The sequence below is a fragment of the Chiloscyllium plagiosum genome, chromosome 6 (genome assembly GCF_004010195.1).
Source record: "Chiloscyllium plagiosum isolate BGI_BamShark_2017 chromosome 6, ASM401019v2, whole genome shotgun sequence".
In the NCBI taxonomy this organism is placed as follows: Eukaryota; Metazoa; Chordata; class Chondrichthyes; order Orectolobiformes; family Hemiscylliidae; genus Chiloscyllium; species Chiloscyllium plagiosum.
The window spans coordinates 116,325,133-116,349,135 of NC_057715.1; the positions used below are offsets into that span (position 1 = coordinate 116,325,133).

General features: G+C 47.2%; 1 protein-coding gene across 1 annotated transcript in view; it reads left to right on the forward strand.

Annotated features, from left to right (window-relative positions):
* Positions 1–1,518: 1,518 nt before the first annotated feature.
* LOC122551083 (cGMP-dependent 3',5'-cyclic phosphodiesterase) overlaps positions 1,519–24,003 on the forward strand; it is a 76,818-nt gene continuing 54,333 nt past the window's right edge. The window contains exons 1-4 of the mRNA XM_043692725.1: positions 1,519–1,593; positions 8,071–8,145; positions 16,206–16,247; positions 22,862–22,930. Of these exons, the coding sequence (XP_043548660.1) occupies positions 1,519–1,593; positions 8,071–8,145; positions 16,206–16,247; positions 22,862–22,930 (261 nt within the window). The remainder of the gene's footprint in view (positions 1,594–8,070; positions 8,146–16,205; positions 16,248–22,861; positions 22,931–24,003) is intronic.

Sequence of the window (24,003 nt, forward strand, 5' to 3'; positions counted from 1 at the left end):
CGGCACCCTGGCGCTTTAAGGCAGCAGTGCTAACCACTGAGCCACCGTGCCGCCCCAATTGTCTTGAGTCACGTGGTTTTTATTCAGTTGTGGGATGAGGGTGTCGCTGGCTGAGCCAACATTTCTTGCCCCGTCCCTAGTTGTCCCCTTGAGAAGGTGGGGGTGAGCTGCCTTCTTGAACCGCTACAGTCCATGTGCTGTAGGTCGACCCACACAATGTCCTTAGGGAGGGATTCCAGGATTTTGACCCAGTGACAGTGAAGGAATGACGATATATTTCCAAAGCACTGAATAGCTTAGAGGGAACTTGCAGGGGGTGGTGTTCCTATGTATCTGCTGCCCTTGTCCTTCTAGATGGAAGTGATCATGGATTTGGAAGATGCTGCCTGAGGATCTTTGCTGAATTTCTGCATTGCATCTTGTAGATTGTACATATTTCTACTGAGTGTCAGAAGTGGAGGGTATGGATGCTTGTGGATGTGGGGCCAATCAAGTGGGGGCTGCTTTGTCCTGGATGGTGTTGAGCTTCTTGAGTGTGGTTGGAGCTGCCCCCATCCAGGCAAGTGGGGAGTATTCCATCACACTCCTGACTTGGACAGTATTTGGAGAGTCAGGAGGTGAGTTACTCACCACAGGATTCCCAGCCTCTGACCTGCTCTTGTAGCCACTTGTAAACACAAGGTGTTTATCTGGTGAGTCTACTTGGGTTTCTCGTCAATGTTATCCCCCAGGATGTTGATAGTGGGGGGATTCAATGAATATCAAGGGGCAGTAGTTAGCTCGTCTCTTATTGGAGATGGTCATTGTCTGGCATTTGTGTGGCACGAATGTGACTTGTCACTTGTCAGCCCAAGCCTAGATATAGTCCAGACCTTGTTACATTTGAGCATGGACTGCTTCAGTATCTGAGGAGTCGTGAATGGTGCTGAACATTGTGCAATCGTTGGTGACCATCCCCACTTCTGACCTTATGATGGAGGGAAGGTCATTGAAGCAGCTGAAGATGGTTGGGCCTAGGACACTACCCTGAGGAACTCCTGCAGAGATGTCCTGGAGCTGAGATAACTGACCTCCAAAAACCAGAACCATCTTCCTATGTGCCAGGTATGACTCTGACCAGTGTAGAGTTTCCCCCCCCGACACCCACTGATTCCAGATTTGCCAGGGCTCCTTGATGCCACACTCGGTTGAATACAGCCTTGATGTCAAGGGCTGTCCCTCTCCCCTCTCCTCTGGAATTCAGCTCTATTGTCCGTGTTTGAACCAAGGCTGGAATGGGGGACGGGTAAACAGCCAGGAGGCTGGAAGAACACAGCAAGCCAGGCAACATCAGGAGGTGTAGAAGTCGACGATTTGGGTATAACCCTTCTTCAAGACTGGGCGTGGATGTGGGGGGGGGTCGCTGTGGTAATGGAGGAGGCCGAGGATGGTCACGTTGGAATGGGAGAGGGAATTGAAATGGGCGGTGACTGGGAAGTCATGTTGGCCCCTAAAGGCCAGACTGAGACGCTTGGCGAAATGTGCTCTGAATTTACATTTGGTCTCCCCGATGCAGAGAAAACCACACCAGGAGCACTGGATAAAGTAAACCAGGTTGGAAGAGAGACAGGTGAGCCTCTGTCTCACTTGGAACAACTGCATGGGGTCCTGGATGGAGGTGAGGGTGTGGTGCACTGAGTGGCCCTGGCAGAGCCTGAACTGGGCCTCACTGAGCAGGTTATTGCTGAGCAGATGCTGCTTGATAACACCTTCCATCACTTTACTGATGGTCGAGAGTAAACTGATGGGGAAATTGGCTAGGGATGGATTTGTCCTGCTTTTTATGAACAAGACATAGTTGGGTACACTTCCCACATTGTCGGGTAGATGCCAGTGTAGTAACTGTACTGGGACAGCTTGGCTAGGGGAGCGGCAGGTTCAGGAGCACAAGTCTTCAGTCCTGTTGCTGGAATGTTGTCAGGGCCCGTAGTCTTTGCAGTATCCAGTACCTTCAACCATTTCTTGATATCCCGTGGAGTGAATCGAATTGGCTGGAGACTGGTCTCTGTGATGCTGGGGACCACTGGGGGAGGCTGAGATGGATCATCCACTCGGCATTTCTGGCTGAAGATTGCTGTGAAAGTTTCAGCCTTTTACTTTGCCCTGATGGGCTAGGATCCTCTGTCGCTGAGGATGGGGATATTTGTGGAGCCTCCTCTTCCAGTGAGTTGTTTAATTGTCCACCACCATTCACGATTGGATGTGGCAGAGCTGCAGGGCTTGGGTCTGATCTGTTGGTTGTGGGATCACTGAGCTCTGTCGATCCTTTGCTGTTTATGCTGTTTACAGGCAGGAGGCTGGAGGAACACACCATGCCAGGCAGCATCAGGAGGTGGCAAAGTCGACGTTTTGAGTGCTTATGCTGTTTGGCAAGTAGTCCTGTTTGATTGTTTCACTAGGTTGACAACTCATCTTCAGGTATGCCTGGTGCTGCTCCTGGCATACCCTCCTGCACTCTCCATTGAACCCGGGTTGATGCCCTGCCTTGATGGTAATCGATCATAGAACCTGGAACAGTACAGCACAGGAACAGCCCTTCGGCCCACTATGTTGTGTCCAACATGACGCCAAATTAAACTAACCCCTTCTGCCTGCCGTATCCCTTCATTCCTTGTATACTCATGTTTTTATCTAAAAGTCCCTGAAATGCCCCTATTGTATCTGCCTCCACTCCTGGCAGTACATTCCAGACTCCTACCACCCTCTGTGTAAAATCCTTGCCCCTCACATCTCCTTTGGACTTCCCCCTCTCACCTTAAATGCATGCTCCCTAGTTTTACACATTTCAACTCTGGGAGAAAGATTCTGACCATCAACCCGATCTATGCATCTCATAATTTCTTGGACTTTTATCAAGTTTCCCCTCAGTCTCTGCCACGGAACCTCCACACCCTTCTCTATAGTGTGGTGACCAGAATTGAACGCAATACTCTAAGTGTGGCCTAATCAAAGTCCCTTACAGAGCTGCATCCCGACTCTTGTACTCAATTCCCTGACCAATAAAGGCAAGCATGCTACATGCCTTCTTTCCCACCCAACTACTGACATGGCCACTTTCAGGGAACTATGGACTTGAACCCCAAGATCCCTCTGTACATCAATGCTGGTCAGGGTCCTGCCATTAACTGTATACTTTTCCTTAACATATGATCTCCCAAAGTGCAGCACCTCACACTTATCCGGACTAACCTCCATCTACCATTTCTCTGTCCATATCTACAATTGATCTACATCACACTGTATCCTTTGACAACTTTCTGCACTGTCCACAACTCCACCCATCTTTGTATCGTGCAAACTTGCTAACCCATCCATTTACATTTTCATCTAAGTCGTTTATATTTATCACAAGCAGCAGAGGTCCCAGTATGGATCCCTACGGAACACCACTAATCACAGACCTCCGGCCTGAAAAGCACTCATCCACCACTGCCCTCTGCCTTCTATGGGCAAGCCAATTCTGAATCTATGTGGCCACGTCATGGTGGACCCCATGCACCTTAATCTTCTGGATGAGCCTGCCATGGTGGACAATGCTCTAAAGCCTTACTGAAATCCAATACTAATGGTTGAGTGGGGGATATGTCGGACCATGAGGTTGGAGATTGTGCTGGAGTACAATTCTGCTGGAAGTGTCAATGGGAAGACTGGGTGCTGAGAGGGTCGGACAGCAATGGGCGATAAATTGCCCACTGTGTCTTGAGGACCTTGATGGCTGGGGAAGGTGCCGTTGATGTTTCCTGTTGCGTTGCTACAGTGATTGAGTGGGAACAGCTCCGAGCCTGCACCTGTATCTGTACATAGGCTTTGGCAATGCGGTATGGTCATAAGATTATGTCACAAGACTGAGCACAAGATTAGGCCAAGTCAAGGTCAACAAAGAAACACCATTCCCATTTGGTGATTGTACAAGGACTAGCTGACACAGATGCAAGGCTTCAAGTAAGAGATACAGGAGGGTTGTGTCTCTGACAGAGTGGTCTGGAGGTCCGAGGGCCTGCTGGAAGTGAGGCCAATGAATGATGTTGAAATGAAACTGGAATATCACGTCTGGGTTACAGAGATAGAGCAGGGGAATGGAACTGAATGGACTGCTGTCCAGAGATCGTGCGTCCTTTCAATGACTGTACCCACCTGGAGGTTCCTGTGTATTGTCTCAAACAATCCTGCTTCACAATCACAATACCTTGGGTATTTTCCATTCATTCATGGGATGTGAGCATTGCTGGTTCAACCAACATTTATTGCCCAGGGTTAAAGACCTACATTGCTGTGGGTCTGGAGTCACATGTAGGCCAGACTGGGTAAGGATGGTAGATTTCCTTCCCTAAAGGATATTAGCGAACCAGTTATAGAGTCATAGCACTGAAACAGACCGTTCAGTCCAATTTGTCCAAGTTTCCCAAACTCAACTAGTCTCATTTGCCTGCATTTGGCCCACACCCCTCCAAACTTTCCCTAATCATGTACCTGTCCAAATGTCTTTTAAATGTTGTAACTGTACCTGTATCTGCACTTTTATCATCATTAGACTAGTTTTTAATTCCAGATTTTTATTGAATTCAAATTCCACTCACTGCCCTGGTGGGATTTGAGCTTCTGTTCCCAAGACTTTAGCTGGTCTGTGCTCGTGGTCCAGTTACAATAATACTCGACCATTGTCCGATATAATCTGTTTGTTTTTTTAATCAGTGGTAGATTCAAGGAGTGTGCATGTGAGAACAGTTTTCTTGACAAATGTTTGCTGCTGGTCACAGATTAATCTGAGAGATTAATCTCCAAATCCCATAGTCACCAGGAGAATCCAGGAGGAAGTGGGAGCCTTTCTTAGGGATATATCCGGCAGGGCTGTGGGGAGTGGGATGGGCGGAGGGCAGCTGAGCTTGGTCAGTGGGCAGGGGGAAGGTGTAAAATATTCAAGGTGTCTTCTCCCAGTGCAGCTCCCCCGTACTGAGACACCTCCATCGAATTGGGGAGCTGCCTCTTCTCTCCCTCTGGCTTGAACGTAATAAATAGGAACGATGGAGGCCCTTCAGCCCCTCAAACCTGCCCCATCATTCAATACGATGTCGGTTCATTTGGGCTTGGCCCCATTTGTCTGCCCCACTGCTGCTCACCCACCACGGAAAACAAAAAAAGACTCACGACACCCTTGTCAATCTGAAATCTAACTCTGTCTTGAGGGTGTTCCAGCCTCAAGTCGGGTTGTGAGGAGAGAATTCCATTGATGCATGACCCTCTGAGTGGAGAAATTCCTCCTTAAATTTGAGACCCCCTTATTCTGAATCCATAACGCCTAGTTCCAGACCCTCTCCCCTCCAGGATGGACAAACATCGCGGAGTCACAGTGCAGAACGAGACCATTCGTCCCATTGACCTGGTACTAGCTCCCCATGTGAGTTGGCTCAGTGCCACTCTCCTCCCTTTTTCCAATAACCCTGACATGTTGCAGATTTCAGACTGCAGTCCAGTTCTGTTTTGGACAGCCTTGGGTTGAATGTGCTTCCCTTACACCCTTGGGTATTGTAATCCCAACCCTGACCACTCCCTCCATGGAGAGTTGCTCTGTCACTACTGCTCCTGTTACCAATGTCTTGAAGTCCCAGTCCTGCCGGCCTTGATTCTTACTCTCGTTCTTGTAAATGTCTTTCCCTGTAAAACCAACTCGCCTCAGCCCTGGAAGTAGCCCAGGGCACATGCTCTGCACTGCCTGTGGTGCTCCTGAGTCTCCCCTTTGAAAAGGGGCCAGGGTCTCCACTGAGACAGAGATAAGGAGGAATTTGTTCTCTCAGTGGGTGATGAATCTGTGGAATTCTGGAGCACAGAGAGCTGTCACGGCAGTCTCACTCAGGCTGAGACAGGCAGATTGTTAATCCGTCAGGGAATCCGGGGTCAGGGGGGTAAAGGCAGGAAAGTGGAGTTGAGGGTCAGCTGATTGAATGGGCATTCTGGGTCAGTGGTGCTGGGAGAGCAAAGCAGTTCAGGCAGCGGAGAAACCGACCTTTCGGGCAAAAGCCCTTCATCGGATTGAATGGGCAGCGTGGACTCAGTGGGCTGAATGGGCTACATCTGCTGCTACATTTTGCTGAGAGTCTGTGGTGTGCGCTGAAGAATAAACTTGAGTCAGGAGGAATACTGCCACCATCAGCCCACCTCCCAGAAACCCGGAGAGAAGTGTAAAATCGAGAAAAGAGTACTGGCACTCGACTTGTTTTTTTTTTGCACATGTCCTTGAGAGAGTGCTGCTCGCTGGGGTTCCTGACGTCAGCAGCTAGGTTGTGACTGCTAAATCCAGCCAGAAACACTGGCTGCGTCAGCTCCAGAGAATCAAAGCAGAACATCAAGACAGTGTCTCCCTCTCTCTCCTTCCTCAGCCTCGCTCCCATTCCTGTCAGGGTGACAGGCAGCTGCCAGGCTTTCTGGACATCTAACAGTAAATATTTATCTGAAGCGGTCTGTCTTTGACCTACCTGCACACTGTGGAGCAGGATGCACCATTTGTTGGTGACGACACACTGTTTACGTCAGCACCCTTCCCTGAGATACTGTGTTATTTGCTGGTGGTTTCTCGGTAAAGTTCACTACCAGGGTCCCTTTTCAAAGGCACAGCGGTGTATTCCTAATGTTGCTGGATGACTAATCCAGAGACCTGGACTAATAATCACAGAGGCAAAGGTTCAAATCCCACTGCAGGAGCTGAATGGCTGCTATGTTTTAAGGTTTTATTAATGATGGTCTGTCTCAGTTGCTAAGTGGAAAGATCTTCCCCATTAAACCCTCTATACATTTAAAGGTTTCGGTCAGTTTATTGTTTGTCTCTCATGTTTCTGTTCTTGCGAAGTCGTTTCTGTCTCTTTCTCAGTGGTAAAGGGAGTGACTGAGAATTCTCAGCCCACCTTGCTCACAACCTCTCCCCACTGAGGGTGACTCCGTGCCACACAGATCATTGGAAAAGTTACCCACTTGTCGATTTACTCCCGAAAGACATACTTGAAATCGAGGACACAACAGCTTGCTTCACTGTTACAAAAACACAAACAAGGAACAAGGGGTAGGCCACTCAGCCCTTCGATCCTGCTTCCCCATTCAATAAGAATGTGGCTGGTCTGATTTTAACCTCAGCTCTACATCTCCGCTCTCGGTCATCAAGAATCTATCTCCCTCTGCCTTAGAAATGTTTAAAGATTCTAAATCTCATAATCTTCTGAGGGGAGAAGCATGTTCTCATGCTTGTGTTAAACGTTTGAATTCTTATTCTTAAACCCTGACCCCACTAGTTCTAGTTTTCCTCGCAAGAGGAAATATCCTTTCCACATCCACCAAGTCCAGTCCTCTCAGGATCTTATATGTTTTAATTAAGTAGCGTTTGACTCTTAGAAACAGGCCCAGCCTGTCTAACCTTTCCTCATAAGGCAATCATAGAATCTCAACAGTAGGGAAGCAGGCCATTCCACATTGAATCCACAAGGATCCTCTGAAGAGCATCCTACCCAGACACACTCCATCCCTGTAACCCTGCAGCTCACCCATCTAGCCTGCACCTCCCTGAACACTATGGGTAATTTCCCATGGTCAGTCCACCTATCCTGCCCATCTTTGGACTGTGGGAGGGAACCCATGCAGACATGAGGGGCATGGATAGGGTAAACAGGCAAAGTCTTTTCCCTGGGGCGGGGGAGTCCAGAACTAGAGGGCATAGGTTTAGGGTGAGAGGGGAAAGATATAAAAGAGACCTAAGGGGCAACTTTTTCACACAGAGGGTGGTACATGTATGGACTGAGCTGCCGGAGGAAGTGATGGAGGCTGGTACAATTACAGCATTTAAAAGGCATCTGGATGGGTATATGAATAGGAAGGGTTTAGAGGGATATGGGTCAGGTGCTGGCAGGTGTGACGAGATTGGGTTGGGATATCTGGTCAGCATGGATGAGTTGGACCGAAGGGTCTGTTTCCATGCTGTACATCTCTATGACTGACTGCTTACAGATGAGAATAAGTGACTAACTCATCTTTGTTCTGCTTTGCTTCCAGTTACAGGAGGAAACTCACTCGGCATGTTGCTGCATGTTGGTGTCATCAGAAGACAATGGTCAACTCTTCTGTCGGGTCAGTGCTGGGGTGCTGTGGTCAGTGAGGGAAGGGGGCTTCACAATCAGGGACACTGTTTGGCAGGGTCAAACATGAGGTCGTCATTGATGTCAGTGCCAGCCATGGGTCTCCCTCCCACTGACTCAGAAAGGTCTTGGATTGGAAGGGGCAATTCCAGGTTTGTTGACCTATCTTCTAGCTCCCTCTATAGGGTTGATCGAGTGCTGCCCACTGCCATCTCTTGTGATATTGAACCCCTGCTCCTGCAAGTCTTTATTGTATATTCCAATCAAGCTGTTCAGCGATGTCCCACCTATACACTCGCACAGATGGGACCTGGACCTGGGTGTTCCTGGTTCAGAGGTAGGGGCACTGCCAGTGAGTCCCCCCAATGGTCTTTGATGCTGAAGTGTGTGTTGACATTGTGTGAAATGGCAGTGGGTCCACCATTGATTGCCATGTACCTTACTGGTCACTGCAGCTTCAAACTGATGGAGGCAACCACAGGGGAGGTAATACAGAAAGGATTATTTTCTTTGTTGACAGTGTGTGGATAGCATAGAAATGTAGAAATTAGCAGCAGCAGTAGGCCATTCGGCCCTTCAAGCCTGCTCCACCATTCAATATGATCATGGCTGACCATCCAACAGAGTCCCCTGTTCCCACTTTCTCTCCCATTCCCTTTGATTTAGAACATAGAACATAGAACATAGAACAATACAGCACAGAACAGGCCCTTCGGCCCACGATGTTGTGGAATCTGGTTTCCAGCATCTGCAGTCATTGTTTTTACCTCATCCAACAGAGTCCCCTGTTCCCACTTTCTCTCCCATTCCCTTTGATTTCTTCAGCCCTAAGACCTAATGTCTTGAAAACATTCAATGTTTTGGTCTCAATTGATTTCTGTGGCAGAGAATTTCCCAGGCTCCCCACTCTCTGGGTGAAGACATTTCACCTCATCTCAGTTTGAAATACCCTAGCCCGTGCCTTACACTGTAACCACTGGCTTCACTGGCTAGGCCAGCAGTTATTGCCCGTCCCTAGTTGCCCCTTGAGAAGGTGGGGGTGAGCTGCCTTCTTGAACCGCTGCAGTCCATGTGCTGTAGGTAGACCCACACAATGTCCTTAGGGAGGGGATTCCAGGATTTTGACGCAGTGACAGTGAAGGAACGGCGATATATTTTCAAGTCAGGATGGGGAGTGACTCGGAGGGGAACTTGCAGGGGGTGGTGTTCCCATGTATCTGCTGCCCCTTGTCCTTCTAGATGGAAGGTGGATTTGGAAGATGCTGTCTGAGGAGCCTTGCTGAATTGGCCCCATGAAAGGAAGTTACCTGGACTTCAGAATGTTGGTGATGAGGAAAGATTGGAAAGACTGGAATAATTTCTGTTGGGATCACAGTGGGTTGAAGGGAGAGCTGATTGTAGGGAATAAATTGATGGTGGATTTGGAGAGAGTGAGTAGTAAGGTACAATTCTGCTTTGTGGAGGGGTACCAATCAAAAGCATGGAGCGTTTGTAGGACAGAAATGGTTTAATTGGTAATCGAGGGGAATCTATTTCATTCACTGAGGATCTGGAGGGTGGTGTTAGGGCAGAAAACATCACAACCTTTTAAAAATGTTTGAACACATGGTTAAAGTGCAAGAACATGATTGGCTACACACTCAAAGCCAGATAGTGAGATTAGATGCATAGCTCATTGTAGGTCAGCATGAACATGAGGAATTGGTAGAGGAATTGAGTTCCGGAGTCCTGAGGTCATGATGCAGTTGTATAAGACTCTGGTGCGGCCGCATCTGGAATATTGTGTGCAGTTTTGGTCGCCATACTATAGGAAGGATGTGGAGGCACTGGAACGGGTGCAGAGGAGGTTTACCAGGATGTTGCCTGGTATGGTAGGAAGATCGTATGAGGAAAGACTGAGACACTTGGGGCTGTTTTCATTAGAGAAAAGAAGGTTTAGGGGTGACTTGATTGAGGTGTACAAGATGATTAGGGGGTTAGATAGGGTTGACAGTGTGAACCTTTTCCCGCGTATGGAGTCGGGTATTACAAGGGGGCATAGCTTTAAATTAAGGGGGGGTAGATATAGGACTGAAGTTAGGGGTAGGTTCTTCACTCAGCGAGTCGTAAGTTCATGGAATGCCCTGCCAGTAGCAGTGGTGGACTCTCCCTCTTTATGGGCATTTAAGCGGGCATTGGATAGGTATATGGAGGATAGTGGGTTAGTATAGGTTAGGTGGGCTTGGATCGGCGCAACATCGAGGGCCAAAGGGCCTGTACTGCGCTGTATTCTTCTATGTTCTATGATGGGCCAAATGGCCACCTTCTTTGCTATAACTATAAAGATTCACTTATTTCTCCTCTTCATTGTGTGGAATTAGACCCAATTGGATTGATGGACGACGGGGAGAGTTCATTCAGATGGCTCACCTGGAGCCAGTCTCTATCACTACATCAGATCACTGAAGACACAGTCCCTGGGCTTTGGTACGGAGCTGTTATGGGGAGCCAGTCAAAGTACAAATTAACTGTCACAGCTTCAGCACCACAACAGCCACTGCGACAGGGTGTGGAGCATCTCAAATTGATCTGATGTTTTAAAAAGCACTTTTGAAATACAATATTTCCAGAGAATCTGATCACATCTGCCATCAGGAACAACGCAACCACCAAACCCACTTCAGAGGAATCATTTGGCAATACCGTGCTGTCCCTGTCCTGGGAGTGTTTGGTGGGGACAGTGTAGAGGGAGCTTTACTCTGTATCTAACCCAGTGCTGTCCCTGTCCTGGGAGTGTTTGGTGGGGACAGTGCAGAGTGAGCTTTACTCTGTATCTAACCCCGTGCTGTCCTTGTCCTGGGAGTGTTTGGTGGGGACAGTGTAGAGTGAGCTTTACTCTGTATCTAACCCCGTGCTGTCCTTGTCCTGGGAGTGTTTGGTGGGGACAGTGCAGAGTGAGCTTTACTCTGTATCTAACCCAGTGCTGTCCTTGTCCTGGGAGTGTTTGGTGGGGACAGTGTGGAGTGAGCTTTACTCTGTATCTAACCCAGTGCTGTCCTTGTCCTGGGAGTGTTTGGTGGGGACAGTGCAGAGTGAGCTTTACTCTGTACCTAACCCAGTGCTGTCCTTGTCCTGGGAGTGTTTGGTGGGGACAGTGCAGAGTGAGCTTTACTCTGTATCTAATCCTGTCCTGTCCCCATCCTGGGAGTGTTTGGTGGGGGCCATACCGAAAGAGTTTTACTCTATGTCTAACCCCTTGCTGTCCCTGTCCTGGAAGTGTTTGGTGGGGACAGTGTAGAGAGAGTTTTACTTTGATTCTAACCCTGTGCTGGCCCTGTCCTGGGAGTGTTTGTTGGGAACAGTGTAGACAGAGCTTTACTTTGTGTCTAACCCAGTGCTGTCCCTGTCCTGGGAGTGTTTGATGGGGACAGTGTAGAGAGAGTTTTACTCTGTATCTAATCTGTGCTGTCCCTGTCCTGGGAGTGTTTGATGGGGACAGTGTAGACAGAGCTTTACTTTGTGTCTAAACATTTGCTGTCCCTGTCCTGGGATTCGATCACTGACTTCGATGTCAGCGCAATGTACAATTCCCCAGTAGCAAACCTTCATCATCAAGAGCTGTTGCTATGACAATTCTTTCCATGTTGCAAGGTTAATTTATAATGAGTCCTTGCTGTCTGACTGAAGGAGCTGTGAAGTTGAATTGGAAATGCTTTAATCAGTTCTGAGCGAGGTACTTTATTAGTTCCTTTAGCGGAAGGCACACTCCAATCAGTGTAGTGCTCTTACAATGAATAGAGTCATTAACATTCTTCTGATAAAGTGCTCCTTATTCAATGTGATAGAATATTCGACTGAAGGCCAACATCTCAATAAAGCCCCACAGTTCAACACATGCAGATCTTCCAGCTTCCTGCTTATTCATTATCCTGGTGCCATTCTGTTCTTAGTGGTATTTATAGCTCACTATGAGGGGTACACTGTCTTGGAAGATTCAACACAGTGGCCCTGAAAAGGCAAATGGATGACTACCTTGAAGGGAAACATTTTGGTGAGCTGTGAGAATGAATAGCTGGGATCCGAGCACTGATCTCTGCCATTTGGAAACAAATTGGTTAATTCCTACTCTTTGTTTAAAGAGGCACAGGGACAAGCAGCAAACCTGACTCACTGATATCCTTTCGGGAAGGAAATCTGCCGTCCTAACCCAGTCTGGCCTGCATGTGACTCCAGACCCACAGCAATGGGGTTAACTCAACCACCCTCTGAAATGCCTGAGCAAGCTGCCCTGTCAAGGGGCAATTAGGGATGGACAACAAACACTGGACATGCCAGCGATGCCCGATGCCACATGCTGTGATTTAACCCACCATCAGGAAAGCTATTTGTGTTTGGTTTTACACATCACCGACTGTCTTGGAATTGATTGAACATGAAGTTTCAGATCCCCACCATCAGCTGGGTCAGAAACATTCTCCTCAAATCCCATCCAGTCCTGAAAATAATTTCCTTAAATCGATGGATTGGCTTCTCTGCTCAGAAATAAAAATTCTTTCTGTCTACATTATTCTTTTATACACCTCCACTCGTAAAGAGTAGGCCATTCAGCCCCTCGGGCCTCTGCTGCCATTCAATAAGATCATGGCTGATATGGTAGTGGCCACAACTGCACTCTTCTACCTTTTCCCCATAACCTTTGCCCAGGGTGGGGGGATCTGAGCTACAGGGAGAGGCTGAACAGGCTGGGGCTGTTTTCCCTGGAGCGTCGGAGACTGAGGGGTGACCTTATAGAGGTTTACAAAATTATGAGGGGCATGGATAGGGTAAATAGACAAAGTCTTTTCCCTGGGGTCAGGGAGTCCAGAACTAGAGGGCATAGGTTTAGGGTGAGAGGGGAAAGATATAAAAGGGACCTGAGGGGCATCGTTTTCACACAGAGGGTGGTACATGTATGGAATGAGCTGCCAGACGAAGTGATGGAGGCTGGTACAATTACAGCATTTAAGAGGCATCTGGATGGGTATATGAATGGGAAGGGTTTAGGGGGATATGGGCCAAACACTGGCAAATGGGACTAGTTTAGGATATCTGATCGGCATGGACGAGTTGGTCCGAAGGGTCTGTTTCCAAGCTGTACGTGTTTATGACAATGACTCCAACTCCACTTTCTGCTGTCCGTAACTCTTCAATCTATTACTAATTGAAAATCTGTTTATCTCCTCCTCAAATTTACTCAATGTCCCTGCAACCACTGCACTCTGGGGGAGTGAATTCTATAGATTCACCACCTTTTGAGGGAACTAATTCCTCCTCTTCTCTAACAATTACTTCTCTCAAAACAGAAGTATAGAGTCTCTTGAGCAGTGAGACAATATGGACAGAGCCCTGAAATAGGAAGGGTGCGGTAACAATACTGGGGCTGTACTACAGGCCTCCCAACAGTGAGTGTGAGACAGAGGTACAAATATGTGAACAGATTATGGAAAGATGTGAGAGCAACAGGGTGGTGGTGATAGGAGATTTTAATTTTCCCAACATTGATTGGGATTCGCTTAGTGTTAGAGGATTGGATGGAGCAGAATTGGAAAGGAGCATCCAGGAGGGTTTTCTAGAGCAGTGTGTAATTAGTCCAATTTGGGAAGGGGCCACACTGGACCTGGTGTTGGGGAATGAGCCCGGCCAGGTGAGTGAAGTTTCAGTACGGGATTACTTTGGGAATAGTGATCACAATTCCGTAAGTTTTAGAATACTCATGGACAAAGACGAGAGTGGTCCTAAAGGAAGATTGTTCAACTGGGGGAAAGGCCAACTCTACCAAAATTCGGCAGGAGCTGGGGAATGTGGATTGGGAGCAGCTATTGGAAGGGAAATCCACATTTGATATGTGGGAGGCTTTTAAAGAGAGTGCAGGACAGACATGTGCCTGTGAAAATGAGGGATAGAAATGGCAAGATTAGGAAACCAGGTGAAATCTCACAGGTGAAATTGTGAGACTAGCCACGAGGAAAAGGAAGCGTACATAAGGTCTAGGTGACTGAAGACAGATGAAGCTTTGGAAGAATATTGGGAAAGTAGGACCAATCAGAAACAAGGAATTAAGAGGGCTAAACGGGGACATGAGATAGCATCAAGAAAACAGAAAACCCCAAAGCCTTTTATTCATAGATAAGAACCAAGAGGGTAACTAGAGAAAGGGTTGGCCCACTCAAGGACAAAGGAGGGAAGTCCGAGAAAATGGGTGAGATTCTTAATGAACGCTTTGCATCGGTGTTCACCGAGGAGAGGGACATGGCGGATGTTGAGGTTAGGGATAGGTGCTTGATTACTCCAGGTCAAGTTGGCATAAGGAGGGAGGAAGTGTTGTGTGCCCTAAAAGTCCCCTGTCCCCAAGTCTGGATGGGATCTATCCCAGGTTACTAAGGAAAGCGAGAGACGAAATGCATCCTTGAACACGGGGAGGTCCCAGAGGACTGGAGAATTACTAATGTTGTCCCCTTGTTTAAGAAAAGCAGGGATAATCCAGGTAATTGCAGACCTGTGAGCCTGACGTCAGTGGTAGGGAAGCTACTGGAGAAGATACTGAGGGATGGAATATATACCCATTTGGAAGAAAATGGGCTTATCAGTGACAGGCAGCATGGTTTTGTGCAGGGAAGGTCATGTCTTACAAACCTAATAGAATTTTTTGAAGAGGTGACAAAGTTGATTGAAGAGGGAAGGGCTATAGATGTCAAATACATGGACTTCAGTAAGGTGTTTGATAAGGTTCCCCATGGTAGGCTGATGAAGAAGGTGAAGTCGCATGAGGTCCAGGTTTAGATGGATAAAGAACTGGCTGGGCAACAGGAGACAGAGAACAGAAAACAGGAGACAGAGAGTAGTAGGGGAAGGGAGTTTCTCAAAATGGAGAAAGGTGACCAGTGGCGACCCACAGGGATCCGTGATAGGACCACAAAGGGAATTTGTGATATATATCAATGATTTGGAGGAAGGTATCGGTGGTCTGATTAGCAAGTTTGTAGATGACACTGAGATTGGTGGAGTAGCAGATAGTGAAGGGGGTTACCAGAGGATACAGCAGAATATAGATAGATTGGAGAGTTGGAAAGAGAAATGGCAGGTGGAGTTTAATCCGGGCAAATGCGAGGTGATGCATTTTGGAAGATCCAGTTCAGTAAATGGAAAAGTTCTGGGGAAAATTGATGTACAGAGAGATCTGAGTGTTCAGGTCCATTGTTCCCTGAACATAGCAATACAGGTCAGTAGAGTGGTCAGGGAGCCATCCAGCATGCTTTCCTTCATCAGACAGGGTATTGAGTACAAGAGTTGGCAGGTCATGTTCCAGTTGTATAGGACTCTGGTTTGGCCGCATTTGGAATACTGCGTACAATTCTGGTCACCGCATTACCAAAAGGATGTGGATGCTTTGGAGAGGGTGCAGAGGAGGTTCACCAGGATGTTGCCTGGTATGGAGGGTGCTAGCTATGAGGAGAGGTTGAGTAGATTAGGATTATTTTCATTAGCGAGATGGAGGTTGAGGGGGAACCTGATTGCGGCTTACAAAATCATGAGAGGTGCAGACAGGGTGGATAGCAAGAAATGTCTTCCCAGAGTGGGGGACTCAATTACCAGGCGTCACGAGTTCAAGGTGAGAGAGGAAAGGCTTAGGGGAGTTATATGTGGAAAGTTCTTTATCCAGAGGGTGGTGGGTGCCTGGAATGCGTTGCCAGCGGAGGTGGTAGGGGGAGGAACGATAACATCATTTAAGATGTATCTGGACAGATTCATGAATGGGCAGGGAGCCGAGGGATACAGATCCTTAGAAAATAGGTGACAGGTTTGGACAGAGGATCTGGATCAGTGCAGGCTTGGAGGGCAGTAGGGCCTGTTTCTGTGCTGTAGTGTTCTTTGTTCATAACCTCCTCCCTACCTTTCTAATATTTCCTCATTGATAAAATTCTCCAATCTTAGTAACCTGTGTGTTAATCGATCAGCTCCTTCCTGTAACATGGTGACCATATCACTTTCTGGATAAAGGTTTTAACTTGTTCATTCTGATTCTCTTTCTGACAGGTTGTTGGAGACAAAGTCCTGGAGGAAGAGATTATTTTTCCGGTGAGTTCTTGTGTACTATTGCACCTGAGTGACACTTGAATTCACTGCTGTCTCAGGTCCTGTACTGTTGAAGAACATGCCTTTGTTACTCCCAGACCTGTCCTTTCCAGCACCCGACTGCATGGTCTCCTCAATCCTCCCTTCTATAAACATTCATTCACTCATCCGAAACTCTGCTGCCTGTGTTTTGATGTGATGCAGAGGTGCTGGTGTTGGATTCGGTGGACAATGACAGAAGTCACGCAACACCAGGTTATATCCAACAGGTTTATTTTCAATTACAACCTTTGTCAGATGAAGTGGAGGGAAGCACTCAGGCACTGACGAAGGAGTAGTGCTCTGAAAGCCTGTGATTTTAAATAAACCAGCTGGAGTATAACCTGGTGTAGTGTGACTTCTGACTGTCTTTTGACTTGCATTAGATCAAATTCCTTCATCATCCCTTGTACATTCTCAGCTACTATACCCTTCAGTTAAGCAACATCATGACTTTAAAATTCACACCCTTGTTTTCCAATTCCTCCATCGCCTCTCTGCATCCTTCCTAATCTCTGTCTCTCCTCCAGTCCCACAACCCTCCAAAGTATCTGCACTTCCCAATCACCATCCCTCTTTCATTGGTATCTGTGTTGCCTGGGCTCCAAGTTCTGGAATTCCTTGCTGTGTTTTCGTATCGAGAGAGAGGATGATGAGACGCTGCTGTAAGATTACTGAGGAAGTTGGAGATATTCTGTGGAGATGTACCTGGATGTACAACATCCGTGAGATATAATGTAAACGTGGGAGAGTCAGGATGGGACTAACTGAGTTTGGGATTATGGTCAGCATGAACTGGATGAACCAAAGGGTCTGTTTCTGTGCTGTATGACTCTATGACTCTATAACAACTTTCTCTCCTGAGCCCAGAGAGAGAGAAGCACAAGCTGATGTGTGAACAGAGATTCAGTGTGTTCAGCCACCGTTATGAACTCTGGTTTTCAAACAGCTTTTTCTCATTTCAGTCCCCAGTTTTGAAAAGCACAAAATCAAAAGATTACACTCTCTAACCCTCTCTGCCTCTGTACACCTCTCTCTCCAAATCTTCTCTGATCAGGCTGTCTGTCGTGTGAGCAGATTTTTTTTAACAGCAGAATAATATTCAAGTAATGTACCTTTGGATGCTTCCATCTGAAGCTGCTATATTAATAAACATTGTTGTTACATGCAAAACATGCCTCAGTTCCAAGGGAATTTGTCTCCCTTGTGCTGAACAAGTGCATTATTTGCAGTTCAGCGGGTGTTGCAGTCAACAGTTCTATGTCAACCCTTAGAATCCCTACAGTGTGGAAGCAGGTCATTTGGCCCATCGAGTTCACACTGACCCTCCAAAGAGCAACCTACCCCTTCCCTAACTTATCCCTGTAACCCTGCATTTCCCTTGGCTAACCCACCTAGCCTGGACACTATCGGGCAATTTAGCCTGGCCAACCCACTTAAACCTGCACATCTTTGGACTGTGGGAGGAAACCGGAGCACCCAGGGGTAGCACAGGCAGACGCAGGGAGAATGTGCAAACTCTGCACAGTTATTATCAAAGGCTGGGATTGAACCTGGGTCCCAAACAATGTGAGGCAGCAGTGCTAACCACTGAGTATGTGTTCCATAAATCACAGGATGTAAGGTTCATGTTGAAGTAGCTATTTTGAAGTTTATAACCAGCGCAATTTAAGCAGGTACAATATCACGGAATTACACATCTAATCTTGGGGTGTTCTGTGCTAAGTGATGTCACTCATTGTGTATACAGAACAGACTGACTGAAGGGTAATGGAGCGTTGCTACATCTATCTCCTTCTTCAAACCATTCAATGTTTTAGCTTCAGTTTTCTGTGGCAGAGAAATCCATAGGCTCCCCACCCTCTGTAGCTCTAGCCACAGGGACAGGATGGCTCTGCGTGGGATGCTATTCGGATGGTCGGTGTAGACCCAAAAGGCCAATGAACAGCTTCCACACTTTCAGTGGATTCTATGAAAACACTCAACGAGATATTTCTCCTCATCTCAGTCCAACATGACTTCCTCTGTATCCTTGGACTGTGACCCCTGATTCTGACCTCCCCAGTCATTGGGAACATCCCTCCTGCATTTACCCCTGTCTGGTTCTGTTATAATATTATCAATTTCAGACAGACGGTGGACAGGCCTTGAGGAGATTGGAGCTGAGTTACTGGCTGCAGGCTTCCTAGCCTCTGACCTGCTGTTGTAGCCACTGTGTTTATATAACAAGTCAGGATTAATCAACTGATATTGGAGCACCAGGAGCAGTCAGTTTACATGGTATATTATATTAATTGTATTTAGCAGAGGCTGTGACATCATGTAGATCCAACATTTGTACTGCGTAACACGAATGCTAATTGAAATTGTTGATTTGCCACACTCATAATTAGCCACATTTGAACAGGCCAGACTGCATTCTTCCATCTGCAGGTTTTGGTGTAAGGAACAGCACAAGTGTTGGAAAAGTGAGTACATTCACTTCCTTCTTCCCAGTCATTAAACACTTGCAGTCCCAGGATTCATCCCTGTGGAACCCCACTGGTTACAGGTCACTATCCTGAAAAAGAACCCCTAATTCCCAATCCTGCTGTTTCCTACCCAATAGCCAATTCTCCAACCATGCCAATGTTTTACCTGCAATTCTTATCTTGCGACTGAACCCTTTGTAGGCACATTGTCAACCAACTTCTGGTCATCCAAACATAACACAGAGAGTCATTAAGTCATAGAGATGTACAGCATAGAAACAGATCTTTCAGTCCAACTTGTCCATCCCAATCAGATATCCTAATCTAATCCCATTTGCCTGCATTTGGCCCATATCCCTCCAAACCCTTCCTATTCATATACCCATCCAGATGCCTTTTAAATGTTGCAATTGTACCAGCCTCCACCACTTCCCCTGGCAGCTCATTCCATACGTCTACAGATTCCCCTCTCTATACACTGGTTGAGAATTCTTAGAAAAACTTGAATGAATAAGTTAGACATGATTTCCCTTTCATGAAACCATGCTGACATTATCACTACACTTCGAATCCAGGTCGCTGAAAGTGCAGGCTGATAAAAGTCATAAATATTCACGAAGTCAGCATCGTATGAACTGAGAGATCTCAGATGACTGTGGGGTTTGAGGGTATATGGAATGTGGAAGAACTTTTAAAAGAAAGAACGTAGGAGCAGGATGGAGTAACCTATGGCCCCAGGATTGCCCTGGTACGTCCCTGACCAGTCTACAGGACAAGCTAGAAAAGCAAAACACCCAGGTGTTAGATCAGAGAGTCCTCAGAACGCAGCTGTAACTAAAGGCAAAACCCTCCTGAGGTTGGAATTGGGAAACAGACACCAACATTGCTGGAGAAACTCAGCAGGTCTGGCAGCATCTGTGAGGATATTGCACTCAAAACATTAACTCTGCTTCTCTCTCCACGGATGCTGCCAGACCTGCTGGGTTTCTCCAGCAATTCTGGTGTTTCTTTCACAAAACAGAGCCAATGCTTTCATCTTGAATCTCTGTGAGCCCTTTCATTCGTTTGTGAGTAAGGGATGGCCAGGTAGAGGTAATGCTGAACTTGTACAAGACACCTGGTGGACCTCAGCTGGAGGGTTGGGTGCAGCGGTGGGCGCCACGTTACAGGAAAGATGGGAACGCGTTGGAGAGCGCGGTTTACAGGAATGATTCCAGGGATGAGAAACCTCCAAGATGAGGATAGATCGACGACGGTGGGGACTGTTCCCCTTGGAGAAGAGACGGCAGAGAGGACTTTTGATAGAAGTTTTCAAAATCACGAGCTGTAAAAGAACTAAGAATGACACGAGCATAGATTTAAAGTGATGTTCAAGTGAAGGAAGGGTGATGTGAGAAAAATGTTTTTCACTCTGTGGAAGTTAGGGTATGGAACACACTGCCTGGAAATGTGGTGGAGGCAGGTTCAATTGAGGCTTTCAAGAGGGGCATTGGATGGTTATTTCAATAGAAATGGTGTGCAGGGACATTGGGAAAGGCAGGAGATTGGCACAAGATAATAGAAGCAGTGCAGGCGTGATGGGCTGAATAGCCTTCTTTTGCATTATGATAATTCTGTGATTCTGGGATAGAATTGAATCTCCAACGAAATGCCAAATCAGATTTGATGGCCTTAAAGTGAAAAAAAAACACTGTACATATTTTTCATCAATCTGTTTAGGGATTTTTAAAATTTATTTGATGGAATTGGGCATCACTGGCTGGGCCCAGCATTGATAGCCCATCCCTAGTTGCCCTTGTGAAGGTGGGGGTGAGCTGCCTTCTTGAACCGCTGCAGTCCATGTGCTGTAGGTAGACCCACAATGCCCTTAGGGAGGGAATTCCAGGATTTTGACCCAATGACAGTGAAGGAATGGCGATATATTTCCAAGATCAGGATGGGGAGTGGCTTGGAGGGGAACGTGCAGGGGGTGGCGTTCCCATTTACCTGCTGCTCTTGTCCTTCTAGATGGAAGTGGTCGTGGGTTTTGAAGGTGCTGTCTGAGGGTCTTTGGTGAATTTCTGCAGGGCATCTTGTGGATGGTACACACTGCAGCTACTGAGCGACGGTGGTGGAGGGATCGAATGTTTGTGGATGTGGTGCCAAACAAGCGGTTGCTTTGTCCTGGATGGTGTCGAGCTTCTTGAGTGTTGTTGGAGCTGCCCCCATCCAGGCAAATGGGGAGTATTCCATCACGACCCGGATTTGTGCCTTGTAGATGGTGGGACTGGGTTTGGGGAGTCAGGAGGTGTGTTACTCGCCACAGGATTCCTAGTCTCTGACCTGCTCTTGTAGCCACTGTGTTTACACACATTGGGAACAGGTGTGACTTGAGACCAAGCTTCCTCACCCAGAGGTGGGGACACTACCACTGTGCGAAAGTGCCCAATTTACTGTTTGTGCTCACTTTTAAAAGGGATTAAAAGGAAACTGTGTCTTGGCTATAGAAGAAATGCCGTGTTGATTGCTGGGTTGGTAGAATCGTTGCCTATGGGGAGATTGAGTTGGTTCGGGACAAAAGCAGAAATCGCTGGAGAAGCTCAGCAGGTCTGGCAGCACCTGTGGAGAGAGAAACAGAGTTAATGTTTCAAGTCCAGTGAGCTTTCTTTGGACCCGAAACGTTAACTCTGCTTTCTGTCCACAGATGCTGCCAGACCTGCTGAGTTTCTCCAGCGACTTTGGTTTTTGTTTCCAATCTGAGCATCCACACCTGTTTGGTTTTTGTGTCGTCGGTCAGGTTGGTGTTCACAGGGGGGTTCGGAAGAATGAGTGGGTATTCTCACCGAAGCCTATAACATTCTAGCAGGGTTAGGCAGGTTGGCTTCAGCAAGGATGTTCTCAGTGGTTGGGGGACAGTCCAGAACCAGGGGTCATAGTTTAAGGAAAAGGGGTAAACCTTTTAGGACTGAGCTGAGGAGAAGTGAGTAGGGAGTCTGTGGAATTCTCTGCCCAACGTTGTTGAGGTCAAAACATTGTGTTTTCAAGTAGGAGTTAGATATAGTTCTTGTGGCTGAAGGGATGAAGGGATATTGGGGGAGGGTAGTGTTAAGACGGACCCATGGGGTCCCGTCTTTGCGTGTTCTTTCGGAAGGAGAGACTCACACTGGCAACTATGGTTAGACGCAGACAGCAGTTTATTCACAGAATCTTAACTGGTACAAGGAATCTACAAGCATGCATTCGTTGGAGAAGGCGTTCTCCCTTCTCGTTCAAACTTGACACAATTATACTTCGCGCTGCCTGGAGTCCCCGGTCAGTTCGCCTTCCCCATTGGTCCATTCATCTGCGCGCGCTGGGGATCCGTCCTCCTATTGGCCGCATCGAAGTGCCTGTCCAGCTCCTGCTGTGCTTGACAATGGCTCAGCCATCCCCGGGAGTGGTTCCGATCCCGTATTCAATAGTTCATTGTTTCAAGGAATTACTATGTGTCTGACAGGCTAGCCATTTTCAATAGTTTCAGTTTAACTAAATTGTCAATTGCACTTATCAACTTTAGACTTAAATAGAGCCATTCACACTCAATAGTTACAGGTTCCGATAGAGCAATTCACACTTGTCTAACAGTTACAGATTCCGATCGGTTTCTTTATTAATCCCGAGTTTCGATGGGGCAATTGATGCTGGCTGGTATTTACAGGCTCCAAGATTTAATTAACATTATGCATATCCCTTACAAGCTCCAGCCAGGAAGTCATGCAGTCGCCAGCAGCAGCTCGCTTGGCTGTTGTTAACCATTTCAGGGCTAGAAGTGTCTCCCTCCCTAGCCCTACATTAAACACCCCAGTGAAATCTCCCCAACATTATGAGGGTACTCAGCTCAATGGTCAGCTGTCACCATATTGAATGGTGCAGCACGCTCGAGGGGTCAAATGGCCTACTCCTGCTCCTGTCTTTTATGTTTCAGTGTGGACGTTTGACCAGGGGATTCTGTTCTGCGTCAATGAATGCAGAGGGACCCACACTTCTGTGGGAAGTCTTATAGCTGGTGCACTGACAGTGAGCCAAACTGGCAAGGGAAACCGCTCCCAACACAGTTGCTCTGAATCTCCTCTGCTTTCTGTCTTTCAGCTGTCGTTTTCTGATTTTGAACAGTCGGAGAAAGATAGTAAATCGATGACCTTGAATGACATCACAGCGGTGAGTGTCGCCTGATCTTCCGTGTTTGTTTCAACATGTTTTCTCATGGATTTGTTCACATGTGGGACAGGGGGCATCACGAGCTGGGCCAGCATTTATTTCCTAATTCTTACTTTAACTGCCCCTTGAGAAGTTGGGGCTGCAGCCCGCGTGCTGTGGGTAGACCCACGATGCCCTGAGGGAGGGAATTCCAGGATTTTGACCCAGTGACAGTGAAGGAACGTCAATATATTTCCAAGTCAGGATAGTGAGTGGCTTGGAGGGGAACTTGCAGGGGGGTGGTGTTCCCATGTATCTGCTGCCCCTTGTCCTTCAAGATGATGAAGCCTGCACGTTTGGAAGGTGCTGTGGATCTTGGTGTGACCATGACAAGACAATGGAGTCAAGGCAGGCGGATGGAGTTGAGATCTGCCAATATAGTTGAAGGATGGAACAAATTTGATGGGTTGAATGGCCTCCAGGTACACTCATGTTCCCAAAACTAAAGAAGAGATGCAGGTGTCCTCAATCAATGGCCATCCTCACCCAATGTCATTGGAAATTGATTACGTGAGCAATACTGCTGTGCTGTTTTAGGCAGCTTGCTGTCTGCAAATTGAGTTTTTAAAAATTCGTTAATGGGATGTGGTCCTTGATCTGGGTTACTTCAGACAAGAGTCAACCAAACATTGCTTGCTGTGGGTCTGGAGACACATGTAGGCAAGACCAGGTAAGGATGGCAGATTTTCTTCGTGAAAGGGCATTAGTGAAGCAGATGGGAATGTCTAACACTTAACTGGCAGCTTAATGTTCCAGGATACACATGCTACAGGAAGGATAGAAAGGGAGGCAAGAGAGGAGGGGGAGTGGCATTTCTGATAAAATATAGCATTACAGCTGTGCTGAGGGAGGATATTCCTGGAAATACATCCAGGGAAGTTATTTGGGTGGAACTGAGAAATAAGAAAGGGATGATCACCTTATTGGGATTGTATTATAGACCCCCTAATAGTCAGCAGGAAATTGAGAAACAAACTTGTAAGGAGATCTCAGCTATCTGTAAGAATAATAGGGTGGTTATGGTAGGGGATTTT